The following is a 14,188-nucleotide window of genomic DNA, read 5'->3' as shown; positions in this document are numbered from 1 at the left end:
TGGGAAACCATAAGATAAGCAAAAGTCTCTTCAAATATTAGGTACACATTTATCAGCTCAACTTAATAAAATTTCCATATAGGTTTCTTGAGGCAGCTAACTTGAAGACTGAATTAATAGATTAAGAAATATTCTGTTTATATGGAGACCTCCCAAGAGAAACGATTGCTTAAAATTTCATTTTGGGGAACCACCAATGATCTAAACCTAAGGGGGTTAGAAAAAGGGCATAAATTTCATGTGTCTAAAGGAGCTTGAGAATGGCACCGGAATTGAAAGAGCCAATTCTAAGGGGCCATCATCACTTAATAAACATTTCAGTGATGGGACGCCTGGGTGGCTCAGTTGGTTGAGCATCCGACTTCAGCTCAGGTCATGATTTCACGGTCTGTGAGTTCAAGCCCCACATTGGGCTCTGTGCTGACAGCTCAGAGCCTGGAGCCTGTTTCAGATTCTGTGTCTCCCCTCTCTCTGCCCCTCCCCTGTTCATGCTCTGTCTCTCTCTGTCTCAAAAATAAATAAAAACATTTTTAAAAATTTAAATAAACATTTCAGTGAAAGTTTCACAAGAAAATGTAAGCACTAGACAAGCCTGCTAAAAGAAGAGGCTGGATGTGCTTAAGTATCTAGAAACACACTCTATGTGAATTGGACTTCAACAAATACTTTGAGACCGTATAACAAAGGACAAGATTTTACGTCCCTGTCAAAAAATAAGAGGAAGGCATGTGTTGTTTTACCCTGAAAGCAAAAATGACCAGCATCCTTAAATCTCAAAGAAACACATAAAAAAATTTTGCTTAAGTCTTAAAGATGGGGCATGATTTCAAAATTCACCTTTCATACAGGGTATGACATCAAAGAGAAGAATCAACCGGTGTGTCTTTGGCATTAGACTAATTTTGAATCCTCATTGCTAATAACTAAATACAGAAAAAGAAATTCATTACAGTTGGTTTAGTATGGCTTCCTGACAAACCACAGGGTAGACTTTGATTTTTAAGGGCCCTGTTTCTTTGATCTTTGATGATTTTTGAAAAATGAATGAAGTCCCAAGCTAGTGGCCCTTATGAAGACTTAGAGAGTCCACATTCTACTGCCTCATATTTAGCTTGAATCATATGTGGGTGCAAGCTAGAAATAGCAATGTGCAATGGAAAAAGAGAAACACCTCTTAAATAGTGGTTGCCGTTGTCTGCCACAGGAAGCTTCTATCTAATTAATGTGACTTATGCCAAGTGTAGGTTCTGAGGCTACATTTCAGCAATTATTTAGCATTTGATTTGTTATATATACGGAGTGTCAGTCTCTCAGACCTCAAGTGAGCATGCAAATAATTATTTGATTGTTCAAGCACATAATTTCTTCTACAGCTCCTGGAAAAAAAAACACATTATTGAAAGGGCTTTTCAAAATTAATTTCCATATAAATCTCTTTTTTTAATGTGGTGGCCTATATACATATATATATATACATGTATATATATATATGTATACACATATATGTATACACACACACACACATATATATATATATATATACACCTATACATATATATAAATGTTAGACTATTGAGACTTCCTTGTCTGAAGATTGGGTTCATAAATAAGTGATCATCTAAATTATAAGGATAATACTACTTATTAAAAGGAAAAGAAAGATCAGTGAGAGACAGGTTTCCATAAATGTGTTTTCAAATTAAACAGTCATTAAAATAAAAACATATATATGAAGGTAATTGTTCATTTACAATTCTAAATCTCCTTTACATTGGGAGCACTGACATTCAAAGGATAATTCATATGTATAGAGTGTGATAATAGAGCACAAAGCATGTTTAAAGTCTTTAAAAGTTACATGGTATCAGATAGCATTTATAGAATTTAAATGATGCTGGAGAAATGCATTTTTCAAACTTCTGAATTTTTATCACTACTGTACTACATTTGGTCTCAGCTCAAGGCCTATTAGAACATAATGGTATCACGTGAGATAGGATGGTATAGTACTTTGAATTGTGCTCACATTTCTTTAATTCCAATTCCCAACTTCAGGTTTGTTGTAATGGAGTCCTCCATGACCCCCAGCCTGGGCACCACTGTTGTGAAGAGAAGTATATCCCATTCGTTTTGAATTCAACTGGGGTTTGCTGTGGTGGCCGAATACGAGAGGCTCAACCAAATCATCACTGCTGCTCTGGGTATTATATCAGAATTCTACCAGGTGAGAATCATTTCCGGGTGTGCTCAGCGTCAGGGAGCAAAACTTCCTGTCCTCTTCAAGGTCCCTCTAGCTGCATTAAAATCACATTGACACGAGGCAGATTAACAGAAGAAAATCCAATTTAATGCCATATGTACGAGGAATCTGCACAGACGTGGAAATTCCAACGGCAGCCAGGCAAAATGAAGTATACACGTCATTCTGAACTAAGGGTAAGGGTGTAGGGCTCTGAGACATCAGAGGAAAGGAATGCACTTCACAGGGCAGTAGAAAGAAGAGTAGATGTTTGGTAATTAGATGTTTGCCCTGCTGTATAGATGGGTCGTTCAGATGAAATTTATCTCTGCTAATAACCCTTATTCTGGGAAAGACCCCCAATTTAGATTATTCTATGTAGTTAAGGGAGGGACAAAAGTTTCTCTTCAACCTGCAAAGTCTCAGTTGCCTTCAACTCAAAATAATCTTTGCTCCAGTGAGGCTCATTTTGGGGAGGCTGCCCTTGGCCCCTACATCGGTAATCTGGGAAGCTGAAAAAGCCAACACATGACTCATGCCAGCCAGCTACTTCAAGCACCTAAACAACAAAAATTCAATGACTAACACATAGCCAATGGCCTGCTTTAAATATAATTTCTTCCCTCAGCTTTGTTGAAATCTAAGCAAGACTAGGTACAAAAAAGAGAGGGACTACAAGGGACTTACAGTATCTACTACATAAGGAAATATATCCAGACCTGGATAACTCTCTTTATTTTGTGACTTTATTTCAATCATGTGGCTAAAAATTTTCACCGTAAATTCTATGAATTTCTAAGTGTTCCACTGCATGAAGCCATTCTTCATGTCTTCCATTTCTATTCTGGACTATGTGTTGTTCCCGGATGTATCAGAAACCCAAATTCTGAGACTAGTCCACTTTCAGGCTAGGTAGGGCAAAAAGAGGGTTGCAGCAAAGAATAGCAAACAGGGATCTTTCCCTCCTCACCCTATTTTTTTTTATTTCTATCAGCTGACTGAATAAACCATTGTCCAACTTTCAACTACACAATGTCCAGTGAATGCAATCGAGAATAAAGACAATAACCTTTGGTATTTATAAAACACAAAGTCTCTGGTAGGTTCTGTATTTAAAGGTTTTACTTATGATACCTTATATACTTTTCACAACTATGAGATTGGCATTTTCTCCAAAGTTTACAAACAAGGAAACGAGTTCCGAAAGGGTCAATAACATAGCCAGATTCACATAACTGGGAGTGGATACGTTTCAGTGTGTCTTTCCAAAATCCATGCTCTACTCTACTTACTCTTTTTGAGTGGGTGAGAGAGGGAGGGCGGAAATCTGTTATTTACTTTATTACTTTTTCTTTCCAAGTTTTTACTTAAATACCCGTTAGTTAACATACAGTACAATATTAGTTTACATAAAACAGCCAGTGCTCAACACAAAAAGTGCCCTCCTTAATACCCATCACCTATTTAATCCACCCCCCCACCTCCTCTCCAGCAACCCTCAGTTTATGCTCTGTAATTAAGAGTTTGTGCACGCCAATGTTTATAGCAGTATTATCAACAATAGCCAAATTATGCAAAGAGCCCAAATGCCCATGGACTGAGGAATAGATAAAGAAGATGTGGTATATACAATAGAATATTACTCAGCCATAAAAATGAATGAGATCTTGCCATTTGCAACAATGTGGATGGAGCTAGAGAGTATTATGCTAACTGAAATAAGTCAGTCAGAGAAAGACAAATACCATCTCATTTCACTCATATGTGGATTCAAAGAAACAAAACAAATGAATATGGGGGAAAAAGAGAGGCAAAATAGCTACTCTTACATAACAAATATATGTTAATATGTATTAACATAGTTTTTAAAATGACTATTCCAGACTTCTAAATATCTCCACTGTCGTCATTGGCAGTTACTGTTTATCCTGGAAAAGCCATTGACAATACAGATTTTTTTTCCTACCACCTAAGTTTAATGCCTATGTCTTCAGAAGCACAGAAAATGGATATGAGACAAAGAGAAGAAAGTTAAGTGTTCAGATGCCCAGGAAAAGCTGAATGCTTTGAGATATCTAGTTTAACATGAAATTTATGCCAAACATCTACTTAATTCAGGTATTTTACCTTGTGTTTGGCATAAATACATTTACCCAGTATAAGTAAAAGGAGAAATTGTGTTATCCAGCATCTCTTTGGCAAACACTGGAGCAAAAAGGAAAGGTGAGGTAATTAAATACCATGCAAGTTTATTCAAAGCAGAGAATCTCTACTCTTCTTAATTTTTCCTTAATATTAATAGAAAAATCTGTCTTTACAACCATACCGTTATATCTTATTCTCTTGCAAAAATACTTTCATAATTGAATAACTCTTAATCAACTAGATCTTCCAAGTAAGAAAACACAATGGTGACGAAAATAAGGATTTTGTAGAAAACGGTTAACTTCTTTATACTGGAAATCATAGCGTTAGCAACTAATCAAACTCTACCAAATGTGTTACTCTCTCAAAATAGTTTGCACTTGGGGAGTTTTCAACTACATTTCCTGTCTTCCCTCCCAGGCAAAAAGTTGCTCTGAAAAATTTAATTAAATAGATGAGATGGGCATGTTCCGTTGTTTTCTTCCTTCCTGTTGCTCAGACCAATGGATCACACAGGCTTTTCTCTAATTCTAGCAGAGAGTTAGATAATGGTGTTTTTATTTCTAAGTCACATTAAAATCTTTGATGTTATGATTTGTAATTAACTGTTTACACTCTGAGAAAATATTCTCTGTCCCTTTGACTTGATGAAAAATAATTGGTTGCAACCATCACAGCTATTAACTCTTAGGAGATTTGCCTGTCACCTTTTCAATCCTAACAACGTGTCATATTTCAAACTAAGAAAATGATCTTTTTAAAAAACGAAAATAATATTTAACTTTTTTCTCCCTAAAAAATGAACTAAACCATTTATTGACATTATTCACAACTTTTTGGTAAGTAACTTTTGAAACAAGAGTTTTTAAAATTTTTTTAATGTTTATTTATTTTTGAGAGAGACACAGAGTGTGAGTGGGGGAGGGACAGAGAGAGAGGGAGACACAGAACCTGACCTGGGCTCCAGGCTCCTAACTGTCAGCACAGCCCCACGCAGGGCTCGAACCCATGAACTGTGAGATCATGATCTGGACCAAAGTTGGACGTGCAACTGACTGAGCTGCCTACACTCCCCTTGACACAGAGTTTTTAAAACCTTCATGATCTGTATATGACATGCACATACGCCACATGCTCACTCAAACCTCAAACATTTTAATATCTTCCAAACTGTTGAGCATGGCCCAATTTGGACTCCTTTTAACTAGTTCATTTTTCACAGTATTAGAATGCCTACCATGGTATCAAGGGAAAAAAAAATCCAATCTCATGGAATAATCAAAGAGAGTGTTTTGCCGTAATCATTCATTTCAATGTACCCAAATGAAGAGATTATATTGTAACCTCTATGCTCAGCCAATGGTCTTTGTTAACTACTTGAACACTGTTTACATCAAGAAAGAAAGCATAGTGACCCCAAGCCATCTTGTATCTAAATGCAATTAAAATTCAATCAGTACTCTGTCACTTCAAGGCTGAGATGGTTACAGGCATTTTGATATTTACAGATAAGTCTGAAATATTGGTTAATAATATTTACTTCATTTTTTTTCTCGCAACTCGCCTTCACAGCACCCTGTAACAAAGCGGGGCAGAGGAGAGAATGCTTCTTCCACTCTTCTTTTTTTTATAAATATGCTAATGACCTCAAGCTAAATGTTAATGTGGGTCATTCTTTGATAAGAATAACAATTAACTGTTAAGACTGCATGGTAGCTTTTAGAGAGAAAACATTTTTAAGCCTGTCGTGAAATAGATTCATTTTGAGAGGTTAATGAGAAGGTGACTGATCCTTGTATCTTATGTCTAATAGACTTTTTTTGAGGGAAAAAATTCAGTTTTGCTTCTCATTGATATAATCCACATCTCTTTTTATAAAACCTTTTCTTCTGTCAGTAACTGAGTAAGATTCTGAGGGATTCGAGGAAATGTAGCTAAAATATTTAAACCAATTAATATTTGTTATCCTCAAACTGGCTTTAAAAAATGTTAGTTTTCCCCAAATAGATAGATAGATAGATAGATATGGACGATATGTTTTTTCTAAGCGCACTGTTGTCCTAAGTGATATTTAATTAACTGGTGCTGCCCCTGGCCCATGTGACACATTATGTTAAAGAAAGTTTGTCAAAAAGAGACTGCTCTCTGGCTAAGGAGATTTAAGAAATAGGGGCAACCACATTCAAGACCAAATTTGAAAGTCCTTTTACCCAAAGGAATATAACAAGTACAGTAACTTTACTAGTCACAGTAGGTTCATTCCTCCTTCATTGGCGTCTAGTAGATTCATCATTAAAAATTTAGAATTTTCTTCTGCTTATAAATACCATGTTATAGGATCCTTTCAAAGACTATCAACTAAACCAACTGCCCCTTGCATTCTAGGAATTCATATTTTGAGAGAAAACTGATTATGCCTTGGCCCACTCTGTATTTTCCCTAGAGAAATGAAAACTTATGTTTACACAAAGACCTACTCACAAATGTTTATAGCAGCTCTACGCATAATTGCCAAAAACCAGAAACCACTCAAATGTCCCTCAGTGGGTAAATGAACAAACAGTGGTATATCCACACAAAGGAAGACTGGCCAGCAATTAAAAGGAACAAACTAGTAATAAATAGATACTATGATCTATTACTAGTAATAAAAAGATACTATGATGAGTGAAAAAAGCCAATTTCAAAAAGTTACTTATCGTAAGAGTACATTCGTATGGCCTACCCAAATGAAAAGACAATCTCTAACGAAGGGGAGCAAATCAGTGGTTGCCAAGGCTGATGGGTGGGAGGAGAGTGTGACTGTGAAAGAATAGTACAGAGTTTGGGGGGGAGTTGAAGTTCATTTGTATCCTAATTGTATTTCTGTGTTAAAATTCATAGAGCTATGTGTCCCCAAAATGGTCAATTTTCAATGTATGATTTTTTTAAATAAAAAAATGTTTAAGTAGTACACCTTAGAATTCAATTTCCATTTTATAAATAAGAAAAGTAAGATGTAGAAACAAGACCAAGTCACCCCAAGATTGAAATTTGCATGATTGAAATTTGCATGATTGAAATTAGATTGGAGTGCCTGGGTGGCTCAGTCGGTTAAATGTTGGACTTCAGCTCAGGTCATGATCTCATGGCTCATGAGCTTGAGCCCCACATTGGACCCTGTGCTGACAGCTCAGAGCCTGGAGCCTGCTTTGGATTCTGTGTCTCCTTTTCTGTCTGCCCCTCCCCAGCTCACCTGTGTGTCTCTCTCTCTCTCTCTTTCAAAAATAAATAAACATTACAAATTGTTTTAAGTTAGATTGAATCATTAGAGATATTGTGTTATATAATAACGTGATGACTGCATACATGTAACTTAATATATTTTTCTGGTATATTGGTAGAACAGAAAGAAAGGAAATTCATCTCCATTAAAATTACATTGAAAATTCGTATTAAAAGAAAGCAAGCAAAAATGTACCAGAGACTAGACTCCTTATTTCAGGGAATATTGTCTATGATCACATTTTAATGAAAGAACAAAATTCTGTATAGGGTTTTGCTGGTTTGATGCTGAGTAATTAGTAGATAAGAATGATGGGCTTTGGAGTCAAACTGCCTGGTTTCACATCTCATCTGTTTCACTTATTAGTTGTTAGACCTTCATTAAGTTACTTAAACTAAGTAGTATAACTGGGAGCCCAATGTTTCTGATTTCCACTGAGCTCCTGAATTAGAACCCCCAAAGCTTTCATGTGCAAATAGAAGGAAAAGTTGATAGCAATTGGGGAGCATAAGACTAAATGGGGTTAACAGGAATCCTTTAGGCGACAGAAGATAGTCTCTTAGGAGTTACTCTAGAGCAAAGACTCAAGTGTGTCCACTTTCATCACATCCTATTAAAGGGTAGCCAGTTCATAAAAGCTAGGAATCAAATGTCTAATGGACATTGAGATCCTATGAGACCAAAGATCCTCATTGATTCTTGTTGATTCTAAGGGACCAAGCAATCCTTTTTCTAAGCTGAGTTTTAGCAATTGACTGGGGAAGTCACAAATAGCTTCCAACCTTTAAAGAGAAAGAAACTTCCCATTTTTCATGACATCACAGTCTAAACTCTAGACCCTAGAAACTATGTTTTGTTCTGAAAAAACGGATGCTTGGAAACTGTGTCCTTTGTGTGCTACTACTGTCAACAAACACAGAGAATCAATTTGTCAAGCTTTCTGGGGAACATAACAGAAGGTGAACCACACATTGTGTGAGAGTGGAGTTTTAATGAGGAAATCCAGTATCTTCAGTATGTTAGCTTCTTGGGGCAACTGTAACAACTTACTAGAAACTTAGTGGCTTAAACCAACACAGTTTTATATATCTGACATTTCTCAAGGTCAGAAGCTCCAAATGGGTCTCACTGGGTGAAAATCAATGTCAGCCAGGCTGCCTTCCCTTCTAGGAGAGAGAATCCTTCTTCTTACCTTTTCCACCTTCCAGAGGCTGCCCACATTCCTTGCCTAGTGGTCTCCTTCCATCTTCCAGGCTTACAGTGGCCATTCAAACCTTTCTAACATAGCATTATCAAACTTAATTCCATCTGCTACTTTAGTCCCCTTCTGCCATACAACATAACACAGTCACAGGTTCCAGAGATTAGTACATGGACATCTGTGGGAGGTCATATTCTGCTTACCACACTAAGGTTAAGGTTAAATAATTGTGAGAATTAAAGTGGCATTTCTATAAACTCTTGGGGCATAGCTATCCCAAGTGAATTAAAAAAGATACTGCAAGTCTGAGTGCAAGAGTAATGAAAAATGTTGAGACTACTTCTATTACTCTAAATTAAGCAACTGTCTCAAGGATTAAAGAGAGGATAGTATTAGGTTGGGAACCACAGGAAGTGAGGAGGCACAATCTTGTTAGTGACCCTAAAATCTTGGACAAAATGGTATACAGTCATTTATCTTTTTGATGGAACAAATAGGATATTATAAGAGTTACTATGGGGAATAACAAGTCTTTTCTGAAGGCATGTGGATACAATGGACCTGATTTTCTTCAACAGCAATTTTTTTAGTGGATTTTTAGCCAGTTTCAAGAAGGACATAGCCAGATTTATAAAGACTTTTAAGGGTTTAGCCTCCTCTATGAATCCCATATCTAAATACTCCTTGACCCACAGGCTCTTGAAGACAGATTCAAGATATGAAATGTAGATCATGAAGGCATCAGGTATTAGATAATCAATCTGTGCCATCATCAAATTACAGGCTGGGGGATTCTTCTGGGAGTTCCATAAAGAGGTTTCTGGGTCCACATTTAATACTGGCATCCCATTTACGAGGTAGATCTCCTCCCATCAGATGCACCAGAGTAGAATTACTAAGTAACAAAAAAGTGTGTTGATTACAGAGAAGACAAAGACAAAGACAGAGTCTGAAAGGCATTTGAAATTTCTATCTCTTATTCCTAGGAAGGAATGATAGAAATATAGATGGGGAGCCTGGGTGGCTCAGTCAGCTAAGCATCTGACTTAGGCTCAGGTCATGATCTTGTGGTCTCTGGGTTCGAGCCCCACATTGGGCTCTGTGCTGACAGCTCAGAGCCTGGTGCCTGATTCAGATTCTGCCTTTCCCTCTCTCTCCTCGCTCCTCCCCTGCTCACACTCTCTCCTTCTCAAGAATAAGTAAATATTTTAAAAAATTATTTAAAAAAAGAAATATAGTAGAATTTATGGTAGATCATGTAGCCCCAATATTAATTACATTTGAAAACTTCTATTTCTATAACTGCATGAAAAGTTCTGTTTTTTGTGTTAAAGGCAGTTATGAATTGACCAGAGCAGCTACTCTCACAGACAGGGGTTGTTTTATCAGTGTTTTGTCTTTTTCCTTTTTTGGTTCTATCTTTCTAGCTAAAGTAGAGCAAATGTTCTTCCAATGGCCCTTTTTCTTATAATAATGACAGTTGTCTTTTTGTAGACTAGACATAGATGTGTCCTTGTTTTTTGCTTTATCTAATTGCTTAATCTGAAATGCTCTTAATCTGATCTATTTTTTTCCTTTTTTTTTTTTCTGAGCCAAAGTATCTTCCAAATGCTCACCAAGCTCTTATGATTTAGAGAAGGCACAGTCTACTAACCTATCTTCTGTTTTCTGAGAAATTATGAAGTCTTGATTTCTCTTGAGGCCAAAGTATTCCTGGTGGTAGCTAAGTGGTCTGTTGAAGCCAGGCATGGAATTATGTTTCCCCTGTTTATGGAACTGGACTTTTTTATTGTGGTAAAGGAGTGTGGGACCCAAGGAATTTAACCAAAATCCCCTACCCCTGGACAAGCAGAGCAAGACTAACTCCGTTTTGTGCTACAACCACCGTCTCATGTATAACCCCCACATGACCTGCTTATTGCTTAAGACACTCCCCCACCCTAGTCAAGCCGCTGAGCACACCCTTACTGGAAACCGGCTCATACAGAATGCGGAACCCCTAACCCCCAAAGAATGTAAACCCCGCCTTTTGCCCGCCAAACTTGTGCGCCAATTCTGACCAGAGTGATAGGCTAGTTCAAACAATTACTATAGGGTAAATTGTAATTCAATTGGCCACCTGCGTCTGGACTGACATGACTATGCAACTTTCTGTGTGTGTTACAATCTCATTGGCCACTGGCCCCTATAAAACTGCTACACCTCTTAATCTAGGGGTCCAAGTCCCTGCTCCGCTGTGTCGGGTATACTTGGGCCCAAGCTCGAGCTTGCAAATAAACCCTCGTGCGTTTGCATCGGTATCGTCTCCTTGGTGGTGTCTTGGATTCGAAATCGGGGGCATTACAGGAGACATAACAAAGTTTATCATTTTAACAAGTTTTAGGTGCACAGTTTAATAGCACTGAATACATTTACGTAGTTGTGCAGTCAGGACCAGTACTGTTTCCAGAACATTTTTATCTTCCTAAACTGAAACTCTGTACCATTGAACATTCACTCCCCATTGTCCTTTACCTCCAGCCCCTCACAACCACCATTCCGTTTTCCATCTCTATGAATTTGACTTCTCTAGGTATTTCATATAAGTAGAATCATATAATATTTGCCATTTTGTAATTGGTTCTTTCACTTACTGTAATGTTTCCAAGGTTCCTCTGTGTTGTAGCATATGTCAGAATCATATTCCTTTTCAGGCTGAGTAACATTCCATAGTATGTATCCACCACATTTTGTTTATCCGTTCACCTGTTGATGAATATTGGGGCTGTTCCCACTTTATGGCTATTGTGAATAATACTGCTATGAACATTGGTGTACAAATATCTGTTTGAGTCTCTGCTTTCCATTATTATTATTTTTTTTAGCTTTCTACCCACAAGTGGTATTCCTGGATCATATGGAAATTCGGTGTGTCCTTTTTTGAAGAATTGCTGGAATGTTTTTCACAGAAGCTACACCATATTATATTCACAACAATAGGACACCTAGTCGGCTCAGTCGGTTAAGTGTCTGACTTCATTCAGCTCAGGTCATGATCTCATGGTTTGTCAGTTTGAGCCTGCATCAGGCTCTGTGCTGACAGCTTGGAGCCTGGGGCCTGCTTCAGATTCTGTGTCTCCCTCTCTCCCAGCCCCTCCCATGCTGGCATTCTGTCTTCCTCTCTCTCTCAAAAATAAATAAACATTAAAAAAAATATCTTTATATTCCCAACAGCAATGTGCAAGTTTATTATGTGCAAGGGTTCTAATTTCTCAAATTCCTCGCTAACATATTATTTTCTGTGGGTTTTTTGTTTGTTTGTTTCTTTCTTTCTTTATAATAGCTGTTCTTCTGGGTATGAAGTAATATCTGATAGTGATTGTGATATGCATTTACCTAATAATTAATAATATTCAACATCTTTCCATATGATTACTGGTCATCTGAATATCTTCTTTGGAGAAATGTCTATAAGAGTGCTTTAGACATTTTTTTTAATTGGGTTGTTTGTGTTTTTGTTGTTAAGTGGCAATTCTTTAGATGTTTTGGATATTAGTCTCTTATTATTTATATGATTTACAAGTGTCTTCTCCCATGGGTTGCCTTTTGACTCAGTTGATAGTGTCTTTTGATGCATAACACTTTTAAGTTTTGATGAAGTGTGATTCATCTACTTTTCTTTGGTTGCCTTGTACTTTTGATCTCATATTCAAGAGTTATTGCAAATCCAGTGTCATGAAGCTTTCCCCCTATGTTTCTTCTAAGAATTTTATAGTTTTAGCTTTTACACTTAGGCCTTTGATCCACATTGAGTTGATGTTTGTATATGGTGTATGTATAAGGTAAGTGTTCAACTTCATTCTGTTGCACGTGGATATTTACTTTTCCCAGCAGTATTCGTTGGAAAGATGGTCCTTTCCTCATTAAATGGTCTTGGCACCCTTGTTGAAAATTATTTGGTCATTTTGTAAGGTTTTATCTCTGGGCTGTCTATTCTTTTCCATCGGTCTATCTGTCTATCTTTGTACCAGGACCACACTGTTTGATTGTTAACTGTATCTTTGTGGTATTGATTGTATCTTTGTAGTAAGTTTTGAAATCAGGAAGTACGAGACCTTCCAACTCTGTTCTTTTTCAAGATTGTTTTGGCTATCTAGGATCCCGTGAGATTCCATTGCAATTTTAGGATATATTTTCTACTTCTGCAAAAAATATTGTTGGGATTTAGATACAGATTGCATTGACTCTATAGATCATTTGGGGTAGTATTGATGTCTTAACAATATTGTCTTTTGATTCATGAACATGGGATGTCTTATTTATTTATGTCTTCTTTAACTTCTTTCATCAGTTTTTTGTACTTCTCAGTGTGTAAGTCTTCCACTTCCTTGGTTAAGCTTATTATTAAGTGGGTTTTTTTTATATACTATGTTAAATGGAATTGCTTTTAAAAAAATTTCCTTTTCAGATTGTTGATTCTTAGTGTATAGAAACACGACTAATTTTTACATATTGGTTTTGTATTCTGCAACTTTGCTGAATGCTTTTATTAGTTTTAACAGGATTTTGGTGGAATCTTTAGGGTTTTTTTTACATATGAGATTATATAGTCTGTGAACAGAGATAATTTTTCTTAGGCCATTTCAACTGGGCTGTCCTTCATTTCTTTGTCCTGCCTAACTGCTCTGGCTGGCTATCTATTTCAATATTATGTTGAATAGAAATAGCAAAAACTGACAGCCTCATCTTCTTCCCGATCTTAGAAGAAAAGCTTTCACTGCTGATTATAATGTTAATTGTGGGTTTTTCATACACATCCTTTGTTATGTTGAGGTAGTTTCCTTCCATTCCTACTTGGTTGAATGTTTTTATACTAGGATGGTGTTGGATTTTGTCAAATGCTTTGTCTACATCATTTGAGGTAATCATGTATTTTTTTTTCTCCATTCTGTTGAAATAGTATATCATATTGATTGACTTTCATATGTTGAATCATTTTTTCATGCTTCCCAGGAATAAATCCCACTTGGTAATGTGGTATAATCATTTAAATGTGCTCTTGAATTCAGTTCACTAGCATTTTGTTGAGAAGTTTTACATCAATTTTCATAAGGGATATTGGTCTGTAGTTTTTGTTTTGTTTTTTTCTTGAAGTGTCTGTCTAATATCAGGGTAAACCTGGCCTCACAAATTTTGTTAAAAAGTATTCCTCTTCAGTTTTTTAGAAGAGTTTGAGAAAGATTAGAATTTTTTAAATGTTTATTTATTTGAGAGAGAGAGAGAGCATGTGTGAGGAGAGAGGCAGAGAGAGAGGGAAAGAGAGAATCCCAAGCAGGATTTGTGCTGTCAGTGTGGAGCC

At 36.7% G+C, this 14,188-nt stretch overlaps 1 protein-coding gene across 1 annotated transcript in view; it reads left to right on the top strand.

Annotated features, from left to right (window-relative positions):
* USH2A (usherin) overlaps nucleotides 1–14,188 on the top strand; it is a 735,906-nt gene that overhangs the window by 540,086 nt on the left and 181,632 nt on the right. The window contains exon 48 of the mRNA XM_047839579.1: nucleotides 2,056–2,224. Coding sequence (XP_047695535.1) covers nucleotides 2,056–2,224 — 169 coding nt within the window. The remainder of the gene's footprint in view (nucleotides 1–2,055; nucleotides 2,225–14,188) is intronic.

Source organism: Prionailurus viverrinus, chromosome F1 (genome assembly GCF_022837055.1).
Source record: "Prionailurus viverrinus isolate Anna chromosome F1, UM_Priviv_1.0, whole genome shotgun sequence".
NCBI classification, from domain to species: Eukaryota; Metazoa; Chordata; class Mammalia; order Carnivora; family Felidae; genus Prionailurus; species Prionailurus viverrinus.
The sequence above is the reverse complement of the archived record's forward strand: the minus strand, read 5'-3'. Positions and strand labels throughout refer to the sequence as shown.